At 36.0% G+C, this 21,138-nt stretch overlaps 1 protein-coding gene across 1 annotated transcript in view; it reads right to left on the bottom strand.

Moving 5' to 3' along the window:
• The window catches only part of MPP7 (MAGUK p55 scaffold protein 7), a 143,611-nt gene that overhangs the window by 12,783 nt on the left and 109,690 nt on the right, over positions 1 to 21,138 (bottom strand). The window contains exons 11-13 of the mRNA XM_054273476.1: positions 20,570 to 20,766; positions 19,983 to 20,047; positions 2,621 to 2,791 (exon numbers count right to left, since the gene is read on the bottom strand). Of these exons, the coding sequence (XP_054129451.1) occupies positions 2,621 to 2,791; positions 19,983 to 20,047; positions 20,570 to 20,766 (433 nt within the window). The remainder of the gene's footprint in view (positions 1 to 2,620; positions 2,792 to 19,982; positions 20,048 to 20,569; positions 20,767 to 21,138) is intronic.

Genomic DNA, 21,138 nt, shown 5'->3' with positions numbered 1-21,138 from the left:
GTGAGGTATGTTATGCTTAGGATGCAGGCAATATTTGTGGTGGAAGACTTTAAGGATTTCTTAGCAGCTTGGGAACAGTAAGTTACTAGAAGCAGACTAATGACATAATATTGGATATTTTTGTTTTTACCAGACCCATCACAATCCTAACAATTAAAAGCACACAAAAATGTTTGTATCATTACTGCTTCAGATGATGTCATATTAGCCCCTAGGATTTGCAGAGCTTTATTCATGAACTTAGATTTGCAGGCAAAGTAAAATCTTGACAAACTGGTACATTGAGCTGAATCTGAGAGTAGTGTGTAACACACAACAGAGCACTGAAATTACTGTATGTGCAATTCATGTTCTTTAAATTAGACTAGACCTATTCAAAATGAAGTGAAATTTGTTTTAAAGTTGTCAAATTCCCTCCCCCTAAAAGAAAGCAAAACCAAACCTAAATGTCCCCTTTTAAACAGTAAATCATATATTTAGACCTAGCTCATCACAACAGACATGTAGTGCTTCCACCAATTACAGCTATAAATTAGTTATATCTCCCTTTCTTTCCTAGTACTACTATACAAATTATAGTCGATGTATTATAAGGAATGCTGCTACTGGCACACAAAAAGCTTTTCAAATGTGTTTGTTTCTACTATACCTGTATTGCTTAGCTCTGCTAGTTTTTTCCACATTTTGCCCAAGACATTTTTATGGTATTGGCCAGACTTAAGCTGCTCTTAATATCCAGAGAAAAAACATTAGAATTACTGAAGTCCGCAATAAATTTCTGAATTGCTTTTGTTACTGAAAAAGCACTCTTTCTTCATTTGATTTATTACAACAAAAATCAAATGGAATCTCTAGGCATTCCGTAGATCAGACATATGCAATTTGTTACAAAAAGCCTACTTATCACACTTTTGCACTACACTCTGTTGATGTAACTGTAAAATCAACTCAGCCATGTTATTACTTGTTGTATATTACCCAAAATCTCACAGTGATCACACTAGTAGGTGGCTGATTTTTAGTGCTGGAGAGTGACAAAACTGTTTATTAAAAACTCAATTTAATGTTCCCTTGGATATGAGCTATATAAAAACACAGCTACTCAACAGTTCCTAACAGTCCCTGATACAGGGTCATATTTCTCTGCTCTGCTGCTTTCAGAATGGAGGAAATTTTACTAATGAAGAACCAGCCTATGTGTTACTGCCAAGGAAACAATAATCAATCAGACATTGCTCACTCCTAGTGATGGTTACTTATTACTCATTGGTACTCCAATTGTTACCTTTGAAAAGGTTAAGATAATGCACTTTCTCTCTTTTTTGGAGACTGAAGCAAGGCATTTTTGTTATTCAATAAATGCTGTGAGGAAGCCATGGCAGTGACAGATAACAGAATAACAGAAAGCTGACTAAGAATAATATGTTGAGTCCTCTGCAGCTATGCTTGCATTCATCCTTGGACTACAGAGCTCCACATTGCATCCACCTTTCTTACCAGTTGTCCATTTACTTTTTCTAATGCAGTGGGTGGTTTTGTTTCTCTCCACTTTCATTGTCTGTCTTCATTGACCTCAGGTATTTATTCTGTTCTTTTGGGTTTTTTTCCCCACAAAGATATATTGATTGATCACTAAGAGTAGAATATCAACATACTTCTTTTGAGTTTTAGTACAGCTTGACTGCCACCTTCAGACTTGTAACCATGGTAGCTGTACTTTAATGTCATCTCCCCTTGGTTTAGGAAAGCTCTGAACACAATCTCCTAAAGCATCCTTATATGCAAGTTGAGATGTCCTGTTGCCCTGGTTCGAAAGGTGGGCTATAGACAGGTGGAAAAATGCAGCATGTTCAAAGGGAAGGGGTTATTGGTCTGTGCTCTACGACTCATTATAAGGAGAGTTCCCTGGGACACACTCTGTTTCACATCCATACCAATGACACAGACTGGGCCCTTACAAAGCTTGCCCATGGGTGATACAAGTGACTTGCTCAAGGGCAGGACTTCCATCCAGAGCGCTCCAGGCATAGGCTGGCAGAACTTAGTGAAATTTGATGAGGACAAAGCGCTCGCTGGCAGCAGTGAAGGGTAGCAGGAGACTGGGCTGGACCAGCAAGAGCCTGGCCCATGGACAGAGGGAATGATTCTTTCCCTTCACTCAGTACTTGTCAGTCCCTTGTGAGGAATACTCTGTCCACAACAAGCCCTGCACTAAAATACTGTTTGATAAACTGGATCAAAGACATCAGAAGGCCTTGAAGATGGTCAGGAGCTGAACCACATGACCTGTAAGAGAGACTGAGGGAACTGGGCTTGCCTGGCCTGGGGAAGAGATGTCCTGGGGGGACCCACCAGCACCCTTCTGACACTCACTGAAAAGATGGAAACCACCTCTTTACTGAGGTGTGAGATAAGACAGGGAAAACATGATGGGCATACAGGTTCCTAAAGCTGCTGCCATCAGCAACCTGCTCAGAACCTGGTGTTGATCTCACTCAGTGGGAGGCTGGACCAGATGAACTCCTGAGATCCTTTCCAATCTAAATGACTTTTCTGGTAAGCATTGTGCTAATCAGCAGGTCTCTGTTTTACCAGGTCAAAAATAAAGAAAACAACTTACCAACCAAAACAACAAGTCTGTATTTCTCATTAGGTTGTCGTCTATATTTTGCAACTTCTTCATAGGTTGGGATATCTGCTGTATCATACTGGTCACTCTTCTTGCACTCATACATGGACTTGTTTGTTTTTTTATCTTTTCTGCTAAGACGAAAGCTTCTTCTAAAACCAGCTGCAGTAAGAACAGGGTTTTTTCAAAGTAAGAAAATAAGTCTTCTTAAAACATTTGACAACAGTCTCTTCCAAACATCCAAGGATTGGAGCATGGAATAAAAAGTGTATTATATGTTTAATAAGCCAGGTCATTAGAATGACATTTCCCATGTTTTTAAACTATATCAGGTACCTATTTGATTTGCAAAATCAAGATTACCCATAAAACAGAACCTTTGCAACAACAAATTGCAAAATATAATTGCTATTAAAAATTGTTAATAAATTGTTAATATATTTTGATTATTTACACAATCTGAGTATCTTATAAATTGATATAAATACACAAGGCAACTCATGCAAGCTGGAGTCTCATATCACATCTAATGCACGTCTATTAAATCACCATGGCACACAGACATCAAATACAACATAGGATAGAAACACATCTGCTGGTTAAAAGGGTTAATGAGAATTAACTCCTGGAACAATTCTCTTGTGCTTAGCTCCATGCTGATAGTATATTTAAAAACTGCATTAAACCTTTCCTGAGTTCATTTAATAGTCAATCCAAGCGCTCACAGTTAAATTACAATTAGAAACATCTTAGACAATACAGTACCCATATTATGAAATGAAAAGTTAATATTGCTATTAATCTATATTTATAATTGCATCAACTGTGTGATATCTACTGTGCCTTCTAGAGAAGACTTGAAGTTTCACATAGCTTTTAAGTACTCTCAAAGGAGAGAATCATTGGCATTTTCAAACAGAACAGCACAAAAACCCGTTTTACACTACATGTTAAAAACTAATTTTGTCCTCTGTTAATGACTACCTTAGAGTTTTTCAAATAAATCCTTTATATTGCATTACATTAAATTTTACTGGTATCTCTACAACACCGCTTTTATTCTATAAGAAAGTACAGGAAAGACTGTGAAGACTGCAAAGCTGATTTCACTGTCTGGTGGTAGTAGAGTAAAACACAAGCTATACTTTAAATACTAAAGTTGGTGTTTTTCCCTAGAACACTTCATGGGACAGTAAGTGGTGACCCCAGATTTTCAGCAAAATGTTCTCATGTTCTTATAACAGCACTTATATTTAGGTGTTTGAGAAGTAGTCATATTATAATTTCTTCTTCAAAGGTAATACTGTGCAAGTTCAAGATTCAGTTCTGCAAATATTTAGCACCAGATCTGAAGCGAAATGCTACAAGGCTTAGTTATAGGCTTAGCATTTTGCACACATACAGTTTCAGTTAGCATAAATTGTCATAGAACCTGGACCACAGAGGATGTTAACCAAGTTAGTTAACTGATGTGAACCCCTACACCTAAGGGAATCTCCAACACAAGCATACACACAAAAGGTGAAGAAAAATTTCTTTGAGAATACCATGATGTTAACCCATTTATATTCAAAATATGAATAAGTAAACTGAAAATCTATGACAAAGGAGAAGAACTAGCACCCACAGAAAGGGCAGATGGTATTTTTAAGAAGTACAATATAGTCCAGACTAAGTAGGAGGTGGGCTGACATAGAAAAATATGAAAATATGAGATACGAAAACATAATGAAATAGACTGGGTTACATTGTTTTATTATTGAAATAATGCTGACATTGAAGTGAATGCTGTCAGAAACAGAAATGCTCTATTGGAGAGCTGACACCCCCACAAGAGGGCCTGGGAGATCTTGCCTGCCCTATGGTGGTGAAGTCCATCACAACACAAGGATGTTCCCTTGATCACAACTATGCCTAAGTGTACAGACAGCTATACAAAGAAAGGTTAAAAGTAGCTTTAGCAATACAGACTACAGACATATGAAGCAGTATGAATATGAAGCGAGTTACAAGTTTCCTGAGGCCTTATCTAAAATGCTCCTGATTAAAAAAACCCAAACACCAAAAAAATGTTGCCCAAACCCTGAAAATTGTTCTGTTTGTTGCATTTTTTTCCTTTATAATAACGTTATGGAAAAACAAAAAAGAGAGAAAAAATAAAGAATAATTCTTCACCATTGACTACTAAATGGTTTACAAAATGAAGAGCTTTGTTACAAGACCAAGAATCCATGTATCTGGAAAAGGTAAAAAAGTAAGAGTAATGATCAAATGAATCTATGTCAGTGGTCTCCATTCCAGTTTGGTGTTGACCTTGCAATCAACAACAGCTCCATGCCCCTGATTATCTGTTTCAAAATGCCACTAGAACATCTTCTCAACCTACACTTAAATGGTGAACTGTGCAATCTTTAGGAAAAGTATTTTTTCTGCAAAATCTTCCTATCAATTCAATCCCCACTTTTAGGTTTTGGTAAGAATATTTGTAACTTGCTCCTCTTTTCTCCAACCAATTTATTCATATCTCATTAGCAAACTATCAGGTGATAGATTATTCAAGAATTTTAATTTCTTTCACTCCTTGAAAAAAGGAGAAAATCTTTCAGCTCTGTCTTCAGGCTGATTTGTCCCTTGTCACTTTTACAGGCTCCACAGGAAACATAACAAAGACTCAGGTGACATGATTCCACTACTAACATGTGTTTCCTTGAATAAAATATTTGATATTTCTGCCCCTGAAACTCACTTGTAAAATGAAAACAGTAATATTGTCCTGTGTATTAAGAAAGCTCAACAAGAAGTTCAAAAAGAACTTAGACACTACTAATTAATCTTAACACTACTAATTAAAAAGAACAAATGTGAAAAAAACATAGAAACCAGAGTAAGGCTGACCTCTCTGTAGTGTGCTGGTGAAGATGCTCTGTAAAACTACTGACTATTAAAAGTTTGTGGCATGCTGTTTGCTTCACCACTTTATGACTATTTTCAATTTGAAAGTTTAAATTTTAAACTGTTCCTCAAAGTCCATCTGAATAGCCCGTACAGAATCTCAGCAAAATTTGCTTTAAATAGCATTCAAACCCAAGGTAAACATAGAGTTCAAAGAGGAAGGATGTTTCAAATATATCCAACACTTCTATGATACTGCTGCTGCATTCCTGAAAGCATCTTCATCACTCATCATCTGCCATTCTATGTCCTCTCATGTATGGCTTAACTTTAATGTGACCTAGAAGCTCTTTTATAGAAATGCTAATAAATATTTCCTATTGAATGTCTGCATTTGTAATTGCATTTTATGTTTTATGTTATGGGAACTATGACTGCACAAAAATACTAAGCTGAACTGAAACAATATTGTACTTTGAAGGAATAAAAACATTTGTGAAAAGGCAAAAGATATTCTACTAATGTTTGCATATTTTACAGTTTTGAAAACATAATTCATATATTTAAATTAACAATAGAGCATCATTAAGAATACAGTCATGATTAGTACAGAGAACCAAACCCAATTCTAATATGCAGCAGAAAAGGTTTCTATAAAATTATTCATGTTAAAAGTAAATTTCTATAAAGAACAAAAGGAAAATGCATTGCTTGCCTAGAATATTTGACAATATAAACCTTGAGGAATATGAAAGGAGCTGCAGGCTACACTGTCTGTGGAATATGGGTATCAGCAGAGATTAACCTTAGTTGCCAAGTATGCAGACTATAAAATAAAAGGGGAAAATTCTATCACTAAAGCGACATAATCTCCTGAACACTGAGAAGCTTGCACCAGCTCACTGGTTACAGCTACACGTCTAGGAGCTTACTGAACATGCAAACCCATAAACTGCTGCTGGAATGTAACAGATTTGGTGAAATAAGAGCAGGCTCTGGAAAGAAAATATTAAGAACAAATGTTCTCAAACTACTGATGTCTTTAAAACTTATACTTCTCAATATGAAATAAAAAATCATTACTAATAAACTTACTTCAGGCCCAACAAGCAAAGAGAAATCACTTAGATCTCTAAGAATTAAAAAAAAACCACCTTAGCAGAAAAGTTTGATTATTCTTTTAACCATTAGCAGTATACATTTCTTCATCTCAGAACAACATCCTTCCACTTACACAGAGAAATCCACTGGGGCCTCACACAGAATCCAAACTGAAAACACACAATGTGTGAACCTGCCTGCCTTGCAATATTTTAAAAGGACGATGATGCAAATAGCTGTGCTTATTTACATTTAATGACATAATTGTGAAGAAGTAGATTGCAACTATGTTGTGTAAATTTCAGTCCAAACATACTAATCAAACCAGAAAGTTAATTTCTCAAATTCAGACAGACTACACTAACAGGAAATAACAACATATAAACTTATGCATGCTTCATAAATTCACAAGTAAGACTCCAGAATGCTATAAAGCACTTACATGGGCTTTTGTTACTTTTCATTCACTAAAATCAGTGCTTAAGTATGTGTTTAAATTACATATGTTCTTCACTGAATTTAATTTCATCTTAGAGTAAACAACTTCTATTTAATTGTAAATGCATTTAAGAGCACCCTTTGTATTCATATTACTGACAAAAGTAAGTTTGGTACCATGGTCATTATCTAGGTTTGTATGAACATAATATTTTTACTAGATATTTCTGGATATTATTTTTCCCCCAAAATATTGGTATTCTTTTTACATTGGCTTGTATACTGAGGATTTCTATTGTTACACAGGAACTGCACAAACACAGAGCAGACTTCTTACAATGTTTGCTTCTGGACTGATTCCCAGCTTGCACATTTAGACAGGGTTAATAAAAATTTAGATTATGTCTGGATTTTAAAGACAAAATTGAGAATAGTAAACAGATGATATTCATCTATATTTATGTATGTTCATAAAGGTTCAAGCAATGTAACCAGAATTTAAGCTTGGCAAAGGCAAACTCCTAACATTTTCCTCAGCAATTCCTCAGGAAATTACAGCAGAAACATACGATACCATACTGTGGCTTAAATATTAGAATTCAGTGAAAAATCATAAAATTTATCTGAGTCACTTTAGAGAAGAGGGTTCAAATTAATAGCAGTATAGCCTTGGACATAAAAGATTTGTTCCAAAATGGTTCAGACATTCTGTCTTCTGAAGACTCTCCTCCTGCGCTCCTCATGACTACCTTGCATGTGTGTGAAGTACAAATCCTTTCAGAGAGGGTCGGGTGTTCAGAGAGTAATCTGGTTCATGGATTGAAGCGCCAGAGCCCTATATATATATGGTTTGTGAAACAAGGAGACACTGGAGTGCATGAGACAGTCTGAATTATAAATCACTGTGTCCTGTTACTGCATGCAAAAGAATGGTAACATCAACTGTCAAAAGCCTACCTGCTTGTTCTTATTATAGGAAAGTTTTAAATGAATGATTCTTAGTGAAGAGTTCCAAGGAATCTCTAATTTCTAAACCAAAAAGCTACTTATTTTATTCACAATCAGTGAATATACTTGTATCCTTACCCCAAAACAAGTCCTAACAGTAGTTTTTCTGCCTTCTGACTCTCCTCTCTGACATCTCACTCCAAAACCACACACCCAGCATGAGATGGTTGAAGGTACCATTTCTGGACTGCTGACAGCATTCCATGACATGAAAGCTGTCAAGAAAGAAACCACTGCCTGAACTGTACTTAGTAATTCTGAATAATTTTTGTAAAGTTTTGCCTAAGTAAACTACAATGCATCTTGATATTTTGCTCTTTTCCTCTGGGACAACAGTCTTCTTCCTCAAGAGGCCTCCTTCCTAAAATGGCCATGTCTTTTTGGTAATTATGGACTAAAATGTTTCAGTGAAAAAGGCTACAGTACCTAGAAAAAGTGGATTTTGTTTTGTTACCTTCATTCTCGAATAAAGCAGCAGCCTACTACGATCTGATTGCAAAACCATGATAGTCTCACCCTAAGAATTCATGCGGTATGTATTCACATACAGAAAGATTGGGGGGGAAGGGTATTGTTCATGTTTCAAAGTAATTATTTGATAAGGAAAATGAATTTCATGTGGAATCACATCCAAATTATCATTTTCCAAGCATCCCAAATATTTCAATACAATTACAATTCAACATGAACTTAGTTGATTACTTAACAAAGGTAAGAAGTGCATTTTCAGCATGATCAGATACTCACAAGTTCCACAAGCACAGAATGGAATTATAATACCACACTGAGGTTTTGTAAACAGGTCAGAGTTCTTTCAATGATATACTTTTCTGCACCTGATGTAGTTTATATACCACATTTAAAACAACTCCAATTTACAGTATTGGTCTGGGATGTTTCAGTGAGCCCACTGGCTTGGAAATACTAAAGTACTTTGACAAGTTTCTCCCCACTCCTCTTGTAGTAGGAGGATGAAAGTCTTGGGAAAAGGGCTGGTTGCCACAAAATCTGCTCCAGCCAGCCTTCAGCTGGCAGGAATTCTGGACAGTTTCAACTAAAATATTTTTACATAGGTTTCAAAATGGCACAAATTAAAAAGTTGAAACATATCATGGAACATTCACCTTTTTTAAATGTTACTTTTGTTTGAAATTTGGAATCTTGAAAATGAAGCCAAAGGACTCTTGCCCCTCCTCTTCCCCATTCCCCGCAATGATACATTGAGCTCAGACCAGCTTTAAAGCTAAATTTAAGCTACTGAGTTATTATGACTGATATTTTGTAATGTGGAAAAAGAACTGGTGCCTGCAAATTTGCTCTGTATTCTTACTGAATCCTCCAAAATGGTTAGATAGACATGTACAAAGAAAAAACGCGTAGACAAAACTTGAAAAAACCTTGAGAGTGTCTTTAAATAATTTTTCATGATACAGTAACTTTTTTGCTTCATTAAACACATAGCTTGCTTCATGTACTTTAAAAATTTTGACTTAAAGATCAAACCAGTATTTTATTAGCCTATGTTAAACCAGGTAAAGGCATAGTCTATATAAACCCTTTATGTCAAATCCAATGAGCCATGTTTAAAACCTTAATATTCATGCATTTGTCATGCAGAGTAAGGAGATTTGTATGCAGATTACCCCCAAAAGCAAAGTGGACACAGTAGCTCCAGGGAAAAGAAGCTGAAAGAAAGGAACAAAATTGTCTTCTGTAACCAATTGCTCACCTAGATAGGATCCACTGTTGTGACCAGCACATTCAGCATCTTCTGGACGAAGGGTAAAAGCATACAGAATAAGAGCCAAGAAATAAAGCAGAAAAGTTAGAAGCCCAGCAAAAAATACAGAAGAAATTATTCTTAAAATGACAACTGTACAAAGCACAGCATTAAAAAGCCTTCAGTAAGCCATTTTGTTAAAAACATAAAACAATCTTTATTGTTTTATATTTTAGCTGGAGATATTCTTGGATTTTGCAGCATGCACACTGATCTTTTTACCTTTTCAAGAAAAAGTTGTGATGACAACAAACATTCTAAAAAAATTCTAACACTGTATTATTCACATTTTATCAGTTAATAGAAAATATGCCACTTAAAAGAAAACAAAACGATTTGATGTAAATCAAGCTTTTTTGTTAACTATACATTATCAAACTTTAGCTTTATGTTTTGGCTCACTGGATTAGACAGAAAGGTTTTTGATCAAAAACACATCCTCTCATTTAATATAAAATAGTTATAATGTATATTTTTACATGCCAGAGGCCCTTTGATCAAAAATATGAGCTACAATTTCTAATGCTTTTATAAACAAAAGTTTCTTAAGTAAAAAAAAACCCAAAAAAACAACAAGCCAAACAAAAACCCACAAGAGATCAGCTGCTATTACTTTAACATATGCTGCAAACATAACAATAACCAGCTACAGTCAGAAGGAAACTCAAAGAGAAAACAGTGAGGATGACACCACACAGATGAACTTGCTACCATCCCAGAGAAATAGTCTGTCAGTATTAGTTAGAAGCTCAGGACCTCTCATGGCCATGTAATAAACTCAGAACCATCTCTCTCCATCCCAACCCACCCAAGTGCTGCCAGTATTATTCTATCATACTGCTTTTCTATACATATCTTGCAGAAGTTCAAGAGAGAGAGAAAGCAGTTTAAAACAACAGTTCCAATTACTGATCATTCAATGAAGCAACTAGGAATATTCTGGTATTTTTATCTACTTTAAAACACGATTCAATGTATTTGGTGGCAATATAAAAACATCACATGTATAACATCTAGAAACACTGGACTATATTCAATTTAATTCTAAACACATGTTCTCTAAATAAAATTATTGGGCTATTCAGGGAAACTTTTATACATGTACCTTCAATTTCCTCTGAGAAGCACAAAGGAGAAATAGGAAAGGAAATCATTAAATGGAGTGAAAACATAACTTAAAAAAGAAAAGTTAAATCGAAGAAGAAAAATGCACCTACCACACTCAACCGCTTCCTCATCTTAGAACAGCCAAAAAGACAAAGTATTATTGTTTAATACTTCATAAATAGGAAAAAATTCAGGTATGTAAGCTACTCTCAAATTCTCTTGACAGCACCTATTATATTGAGGCATATACCAACATACCAGTAGTGAGTTTAACTACACTCAGAAAAGGATGTAAAAAATTGAAGGCATTGAAATACTCTGTGCACTTTAAATTCCCATATGTGATTCTTCCACTATTCATTTGGTAGAAATGACCTTACCCCGCTGTCATGGAAGATCTCTTTGGTATTAAATGCAAAGTTTGTTAGTTCAAATTTATCAGTCTTAACCTAGAATTTCTAAGAATCACTACCAGGAACATGATCTCAGTATTTTTCTGCACTTACAGTAAGAGCTGGGACTGCCCTTTGAGATGGATTTTGAAAAGGTTTTTTGGTTGTGGCTTTTTTCCTTTTTTTTTTTTTTGAATGCTTACAATTGCAGTTGAAAACAAGCTGAAAGATTCACATACTCTTGTTTTCTTTGACATTATCCTAATATAATAGATATACATAAGACTTTCTCCTTACCTATAGTAAATCAATAAATTTGTGCTGCCTTGATAGTAGAGAACGTACATTTTTGTAATCATCTTTGGGGTTATAAAGAAAAGTAAAATAAATATAATGAATTTTTATTTACAAAGATATTATATACTAAGGTTAAGATTTATAGAGAGATTTAGCAGTCTGCCTGTCATTCAAATTTCCTTTAGAATGTGGATAAATGGGGCTAAAATATAATTGTTTCAAAGGCTTTCTATGAAACATGTATTTTCTCTGTGAAAAATTATTCAAGAGCTATTTTACAATCTTTTATGCATAACTAATGAACAAAACAAAGGCTAGGTCAAAATTGTCCAGCATATATGACCACATGGAAGAGCTTTTCATTTCATGTCATCAAATGGACATAAGAGTCTCTCGTGCCACAGGAAAAATACTGTTTTGAACAATCATTTCTTGGTACCATTTTTCTTGAGTGCTTACATTTTAAAATATTAATTTGGAAGACTTTTCTGAATCTTTAAATAAAGTTTATTTCTATGGTCAAGGCAACCATATGGTTTAAGTTGGCTGGGGAGTCCTCTAAGGTGAACACTCCTTGGTTGACCCCATCTGGTGCCTTAAAAGAGTGTAGACAGTTCTGTGAGTTGAAGGTGAAAGCATTGGATGCATTTTTCTCTCTTGAGCTTAAAAGCTCCCAGTTCTTGACAAATGGCCTAAAGCTGTATCTAGAATGGCAGGCTGGCTTCCAGGTACTAACTCTCTTCTCGTTCTCTGTGATGTATGACAAATTTTTCTGTATTTCTATTTCTATGACTTTTAATAGAGTGCAGTGTATCTCCTGAAAACAAGTCACTAATGCTCAACACCAATTCACAGAAATAGATCTTACAAGTTTCTTGAATTGAACAAAGTTTTCTGATTAACTAGTGAGCGTGCATTTTAAAACACTGTTTGCTATTTTAACACTGGTAGCAGTTAAGCCCTCATTTATGAACATGAAAACCCAGACCAGAAGCAAAGGAGGTCGGTATGCACACATGGACAGAGGTGTGTACTCGCTCAACCCTGACCACTGCAGACCTCTCAGGAGTCCTGCAGGTGTGGTACATGGTGGAGTTACAGCATCAGGGCTGAGAACACTGAAAGGAATCCAGGCTTCTGGGCTACCCTGCCAGTGAAGGGAACATGCTTATCCATAAATGAAAGACATTAGGATTCCCAGGTGAGCCAGCTGAACCCAGAAAGCACAAGCCAAATCATCTACAAGTGAGGTTTAATGCTGACAAAGGCATTCTGGACTTCCTGTGTTTTGTTAAAAATCTTCCTTCTTAATACTGCTCTTAACTTTCTTGGGCTACTCTTAAGGTTGAAAATAACAGTCTGTAATGAAATCACTGGGAATCACTGGGTTTTCATAGCTTAATGCAGCTATAAACAGTCATCAACATGTAGCTCCCAGTTTGAACTTGACAAGGACCTTTAGCAGCGCTATTGCCTGTCCCTAGTAAAGTCAGAGGTTACTTGCCAGGGAACTTTGTATTGTGATTTACTACTAAATACAGCTCTGTGCATCTGAAGCAGCTGTATGCATGAACCAAGTGTGTGCCCAAAGTTCCAAAGTTTTGAGACATGAAAAACTGGGGCCAATACAGTTTCACTAAATGGAAGTGGGCTGAGAAAGGAAAGGTCTTTAGCTGGAAGGGACAAGTTAAAGACTAAAATAGGTCAAAGCCTAAAGAGGAGAAAATCTGATGGGAAGTAGGAAAACAAAAGCAATGAGAAAATGAATAAAAACCCCAAACCCAAACCATAAGGCAACATGGAACAAATAAAACACTGAGAAAAGAAGAAATACAGTCAATTAAATGTATTGTGGTAAGAAAGGAGAGGAAGTTCCAAAGAAAATAGTCGTGAAACAGGTTTATGAAATGACAACAAAGCTGTAACAAGACAAATGGGAAAAAAATAGGAAACACAAGCACAATGGAAGCTTAGGTGGTTTTATTCATTTTAGAAAGATTTCAGCATAGCCAATAATGCTAAACTATAACAATGAAAACCAGTATCATATACATTGCATTTTTGTATGTATTTTAACTGAAATGTAATCAAAATTTGGTTTTTGGGGGCCTCACCTAAATTATACTACTTAGGAAGCTCAAAACCAGGGCCACTTCCAGGAACATTCTTAACTCTTTGGAACAGCCCAGCATCAGATTAAGATTTTTTGCTTTTGTTGACTTTCTTAAAAATATTTCCACCAAGCAATTTTACTTAAATGTTTCTCAGTCTAAAATTTGATCCAGCAGCTCTGTTCTAGTTTCTTATCACAAACAAGTTGCATTATGCCTTAAGCTATACTTTACTTTAGTAAGCAAGAAATTGTGATGTACAACAGTCAGCATTACAGTGAATATATTAAACACTCTTGATTTTTTAGTGATGAATAGCCTCACATAGTAATCAACATTTCTACTGTTTTGCAGGGTTTTGTGCTCTGGAGTTTTGTAGATTGAATGACAAATTATGTTCATTCAATAGGAAATTTAAGATGATCAAATTTTATTCTCTTATAAAACAATCAGATAACAGTATCTCTATGAAGATAATTTGGAAAATGAAGAAGGATAGTCTTGCAGTGAAGGACAGATCCATTTCCAGTTCTGTCTCATGTGAACTTGACTCAAATGTCATCCAGCTTCAGGTTTTCTTAATTTCTCTGTGGTAGCAGGAAGTTAAGATTTGTAAGGACAGGAGACTTCTGAACAAAAATGCTAATGTGCTAATTTAACTCTATAGGTCTGGTTTATTTTTTGTTTGTACTTGTAACTACCTGCAGGTGGGCAATCAAGTTTCAAATATGAACACAGAAAAATACTGAGAAGAAAGGCAGAGTTAAGCCTGGGCAGCAATTATAACAAGCACAAAGAATCCTACTATACATTTATCCTAAATGTTCGGTCTTCAAATACAAGTAGTACAAAGCATTTATTCTTTTAGCCTGTTTAAATTTTTTTGTTGGCAGAACACAATCTTCAATTCAAGACACTCAGCTGTGGGTAAACTGGGTTACATCTTGTTTGAATGAACACCATTTGGCTGCTGTTAAGTCTTTCCTCTTGTTCACACAATGCCAATCACATCTCATAAATCAAAACTGAAAGTAAAATGGGTTTTAAGCCTTAGAAAAACTATATGATGATGGCTTTATCACAGTAAGTATTTATATTTAGCATTAAGTACACAGAACAAATGTATTTTTATGGAAAAGACATCTCTGAACAACTCTGTCATATATGCTACATACATATATTAAACTGTACACACAGGATATGGGTATACACATATACATATGAACAAGGCACAAGTTGACAGAGCTCACAGGCCACACTAGTATAAAATATAAAGTTACCAGTAATCTTCATCAGAGACAACACATACATAATGTAAGAATAAACACAGTAACCACTGTGAAAGCAAAATTATGTTGAAGGAATATAATTTCTTGCCTGATTATTGCAGTTTATAATAACTGCAGAATAGTAAGTTATTTGGTTGTTATTCAAAGAATCTTTTTCCTCAATTAAACAAGTTATCACTTTTGCATACAAATTAAAGTAAGTTACACATGCAAGAATGACCAAACCTGTTGACAATATCTATTGCAGTCAGAGCATGAGTACTCTTTGTATGGAAGTTAACAGAGTGGGAGCTATTAAACAAATACTTGTTCCCTGTACAAAGTCTCATGTCACTCCAATTTAGCCAGCATGCAGCAACAGGAGAACTCACAGAGGCAGCTCTGGCTGACAAGCTGTCCAAGCTAAGATGATCACCTAAAGCCAGGAATGCTGTTAGGTATTACTGAGGAATATCAGGTGAGTAGGTTTCTGTGGAGCTGCTGTTCAGCAGTGGCTCACAAGCTCAGACACACAAAAGCCAATTGCATGTAGGCAGACACATCTACAGAACCTCCCTCTGTATCCCAGAGAGTTCCCTCACACTCACTCAGGTATGTGGCTCATTCACCATCCCAGCACATGCAAGGTTAGTCCTACTCACGCAATCTCATGCAACTCTGTTCCTTTACTTTCATTCCATTTTCCTACTTTTTTCCTATGCTGCTTGTTCTTACAATTTTTTCCCCAGTATCATTTCCCCACAGTATTAATGTACAAGACTGCTTTTTGCTGAAAAGTCATTGCTGTTAAGTATGGAAAAAATGATGACAATACTTCAGTGGTTTGTTATTCCTCCATCACTTCTGCACTAACCCTAAGCCTGGGAATTACATATCAATCTTATCAGCAGGTCAGAACACCTAACAGCCACTTATCTCATGCATCAAATATTACTGTTGAACTTACTGAGGTTTTTCTACCAACAACAGAAAAACAAATCAGCTCAGAGCTCTTGTCAGTAATTTTTGCATTCACTGTTTCAAAAACTTTTACAATAGTATTTTATTTAAACAGAATCAACAGGCAACTGAACCATTGCACAAATAGTGAGTACAGCAATGTTCCTGCATAATACTGTCAATTGCATCAATCTAAAATTTCAAAGCCCATTCTCTGTGGGGTTTTGCTTAATGGGGTTTATGGGCAGCTTTTGTCCATGTGTTCCTTCACTGCCCTTGTTGCAACACTTTCTCCTTTTCTTCACCCTCAATACAAAATTTTACTTCCTCTCTTTTCCCTTTATATTTTTATTCCTACTTATTCTATATCTTCCTCTTGTCAGTGCAGGCTCCACCTACATTGTCAGTTTCCTTCAACTTCAGTCCCAGATACTTCAGATCAAAATGTGCATCTTCTCCATTTGCACGTAAGAAAGTGTGATTTCAATATGGAGTGTACACTGTTCTGCCCTATCCTCCAGTGTACACATGACATGAGAAATCCTTTTCACTTTAAGGGGTACAATGTGAGCATGATTCTGTTTTATCTTTCAAGAAATGAGGTAAATGCTGGGAAAGGCAGGTGTATTTACACATAGACACAATGGAATAGTTCACTTGGCTAATAAAGTGAAAATAAGAATTGGCATTTCCATTAAAAACCAATCCTTTTAATAACTTAGAACTAGATTGGCTTTGTTTATTTCAGTGCAAATAATTCTTGCAGAAAATGTTTTGTAGAAAGTATCTTTCACTCTTTCCTCAATATGGGTATGCATATGATCATCACCAAAAAAGCCCACTTTTATTTTGCTTCCAAATGTATGATACACAAATATGTGCAAAGATTAGCAACTACATGCATTGTTTTGCTGAAATGTGTGAAAAATTCAAAATAGGAAACAGAAAAAAAGCTTCCCAGAAGTAATCCAACCTATCTTCTTTCCAGTTTTGAAACAATTAACAAAGCAAAAACAGTTGTTGACTGTTTCAGAGAGCTTTCTGTATAGATAAATATAAAAGTCCTTTCCAGTTCCAGGACTGACTTGAGAAGAAAGAAAAAAAAAGAAGTTACAGGACACTTCTTGCATATTATATGATTTTAACTGATTTTTAGATTAATTTTCAAGTAGAAGGACACTACCACCCTGGAATCCCATCTAAGAAACCAGAGCTGACTGACATTTTTTGGGCATTCAAGAAATCAGAGTATTTTTCCTCAATTCTCCCTATTAAAAACAAAGGCATGTATCACGGTTTTTCCTCATTACAAAACATGGGATTTATGGAATGAGTTGACTGAACAGAGCAGACCAACAACCATGGCTACATACCAAGTGTCAAGAAAGCTTCATAGTGCAACTCTCAGTCCTGTCAGGAAAGGGACTTCTCTCAGCAGCTCTCCTGAAGTCAACAAGTTTTCATCTTATTTGGAAGCCATAATAATATCAACTGGCAAATGACCCCTTTTTCTTCCAAACTGCTAAGAAAATTCAGGTCATATGACTGGACAGGAACCACTGCACCACTGCAACAGCAACCAGCCTCTCAATATACAGCAAGTTCAGGATGACCTACAGAACATGTCTCCCCACATAATTTCCCTTCCAAGCATTGGAAAACCCTATATTAGGATGAAGGATTAAAAAAGAAAAAACCCTGAAGAAATCAAGCATTATCAATTTCCCACCTTCATGTGTGGGCTAAAAAGAAAAAAGAAAAAAAATTTAACCCAGCAGTTCTTTCCAATTTTCTGTTCTCTGTGTCACCTTCCCTACATGTTTCTGGTGCTGTCAGAATGCTGTTTGTTCAACAGAGCAATGCATGATTTTCCAGCATCTCCCAGTTTTGGCAAGATGATTGCTGTGCACAAATACAGACACGGCCTCCATACCTCACAGCTTCACTGCTATGCTTGGTAACACAAAAAAAGCTAATAAACTTTAGAAAGATCACAAAGGCGCAGAGTTTCCCAGCAGAATCTTCTTGAAAATCCAGGCAAGTAGGTTTTCCTGAGAGCAATTTGAGCAACATGCTAGGCACAATGTTTTTTTCTACTGTTAAATTCTGATCTCTAAAATGTCTTCTCTACAAAGAATCTGAATTCCCTCCCAACACTAAAAACATGTTTAGTCTTTGAATGAAGGGATAAGTCTACTCAGAGCAGCATTTTCCCTATTCCCATGAAAATCTGGCAGATATTGCAGCAGATTGTCTTAAGAAAAAAGGAAGAGAGAGAATGACAAACCTACATTACTCTGCAGTCTTTCCTCCTTCAAGAGGCACCACTGCCTGGTATTTAGCTGAGACTTGCTTTGTTCAAAGAAATTCCAAGAGAGAACAGTAATAGGCATACTGCTTGACCCTCATGCTCTGTCATATTTTAAAGGTAAGGGGAGGAAGGCAGGAACTCTTCTCCCTGTTCAAGCTAGTTAAGGCAGTCAGTAGAAAAAGCAGAGACAACAGTAGGCATTGTACTCTGGGTCTTCTTTGGATTGTAATTTTGGCAATTCCCAATCAAGTTCAGGCTGCCTATTTGGATGGGTGAGATGCATCTTGTAAAACCTTTCACTTGAAGGTCACTAGAAAGATGCAGTCCATTATAAAAGGGTTCATGCGGTGTTGCTGCAGCAGCTGATTTACCTCTTCAAAAGCACCAGTGCCACCTTATTGGAAGGCTCTTGTTGAGTGCATTATCCAGATTCAAGAACAGTGGGCAGAGAGAAATAGCTATACCCTGGGATCAGACACTTTTCCAAAACTGGGGTAGAGCAACTTGACCTAGAACCTAGAAAAACAACAGATTTACTACAAGCTGGAGAAGCTCCTCTTGTTTCTAAGAGCTATGTAAATAGAAAAGCTACAGTGCAATTGTAATGTCTGTTACTGCAATTACAGGGCTAGTCAAGGGCTTTGGAGTTAACAATAGCATTAGGGCACACAATCAAACAGCGAAATTGAATGAAAGATAGAAAATATAGATTATCAGAAAAATGACTGTTATTGTCAAGCTTCAGAACATAACAACCATAGCAAGAAGTTAGGAAAATTGCAACAGAAACCTTAGTGAGGAGCTTTAAAGTTAAAAGCAATTAGTTTGGAATTTAGTGTGCCAGCCACTATCTGCCATGGTATCCACATTTTTTCTTTCATTGTTGGATAATGAAAGGTGGCTGGAAATATTAGACCACTGTCTGAATACTTCTAGTTGAACTCACAATCATGTTTGTATTTAAAATTTAGATCCTGCTGTAGCATGGTAGTTTCTTACATTGCTCACTTTCTTATGAGCCTGTACAACTGAAAGAAATAACAGGTCAAGTAAAATATGCAATAATACTTAAAACAGATGTTGATGTAAATTCCAGTGAAGAAAAATATTTGTTTCAATGTATGTGCTTTCTTAGACGTTATTTTTCCTATATTGTGCAATTACCATATTTAAAAACAGATACTATTAAGGATGAGTTTGTTTAAAAAGTAGAAAGAAGTGATTCTGTGAATGAGTATCAATGAACAGAATGTTCTGACTTTTAAAAAATTCTACTGCTTCATGGGACACAAAAAATTATCAGTTATATGGGGGAGAGAAGGGGAGACTATCAGACCTTTCATCTTACTCTATAAATGTCACCGTGTTGATGCAGTCCAAATTATATAAACTATTGAGCCAATTCTATACTGTTTCAACAGGAAAAGAATACTCTTCAACCTCTGAAATATTACATATCAAAATATTAATTGGGTTCAATACTTCAAAAACAAAGTCAGAGGTCTGACAATGTTTCTAGCTTCTTTTAAAGCTTTTAATGACGTTATTTATATTTATTTTCCTACTGATGCAATGGGATCAAGAGGCTGTTCTGCCTGGGAGAAATGCATCCTATAGGTGAAACAAACTGCTATTTTATAAGGTTAGAGATGTGGAGTGTTATTTCTATTCCAGGTTAACAGACTTACATGATTTTCTGTTGGAAATTTTCAGTGGCTGAACCTGCACTTCTGGTCTTCTTAATGCAAATCTCCTATAAAATGGGAGGTGATGGGGAAAAGACACAAGCTCCTCAGTTTTCACTGCAAATTTGGGATTAATAAACACTTAATATCATAAGACTATTTCAAAATATACAGAAGATTTTGTAAGAAATTAACTTAAAACAATGCAATCTATTCACAATCTAAAAAAATTAAATCTTCCCTAAATTTTTTGTAAGCTCTCCAAAACCTGCTGCAGTTCTTATTCCTGCATAGTACATCAGTGTGAATGCAGATACTGATGTGCTATTTTCCATATGTTTTTTCTTTCAGTCTGGATCAGTGTAATCCTATCAGTTTTTGTCGTTATTAATTCTAGCCAAAGAAATAAGGAAGTCCAGAGTATGTCAGCAACATGTTTCCAAGTTAGTTGTCCTGCTGCAAATGCACATTCATTGTACCCATGTAATCTATGAGCACTACACATGCCAACTATGCTAACTTAACAACTCACCAATAAGTCTCTTCTCTTTTTGCAAAAAATAATGGAATTATGCTTCTCAGCAGCTCACCTCTCCTGGAAATGCTTAGAAGGGATCAAGCCTGCTCTGGGATTGGCATCACCTTCATGTTTGGCTTGCCACCAGGTTGCATCATCCTGGCTCATGATCTGAAGGATATCTCCTTTTCTGAAAGCAAGTCCAGCTTCCTTACAAGGAATTGCTTTATCTTCATTAGGATCATAGTCAAATAAGGCTCTGATAAACATCTGGAACAAACAGTGTTTGATCTTTAGAATCAAATATTAAATACAATCCAAAGGTATCTTCCTCTTCTGTTTCTACTGTTCAAAACCACTGAACTAAATAATGTAGATATTTACTACTGCAAAACATCCTTATGGATGTCTAGCATTGGAAGTTCATATGGGAATGTTCAACTCATTGCTTCTGCAACTGCAGACTCAGTGGAGCAAAGGCTCAGTGACTCAAGGCAAGCAGGACTTGGCAGGTGCACAGTGTGCCCATATGAGGAACAGAGGAGAAGACACTGTTAAACCAAGATGCCATCAAGTGTCTTCTAGCTATGAACGATGGAAGGAGTACTTGGAACCAAGACAGGTCCTTGCAGAAGGTGGAAG

The sequence above is a fragment of the Melozone crissalis genome, unplaced genomic scaffold, assembly GCF_028551555.1.
Source record: "Melozone crissalis strain CALT ecotype California unplaced genomic scaffold, PUWL_Pcris_2 ptg000016l_1, whole genome shotgun sequence".
In the NCBI taxonomy this organism is placed as follows: domain Eukaryota; kingdom Metazoa; phylum Chordata; class Aves; order Passeriformes; family Passerellidae; genus Melozone; species Melozone crissalis.
The sequence above is the reverse complement of the archived record's forward strand: the minus strand, read 5'-3'. Positions and strand labels throughout refer to the sequence as shown.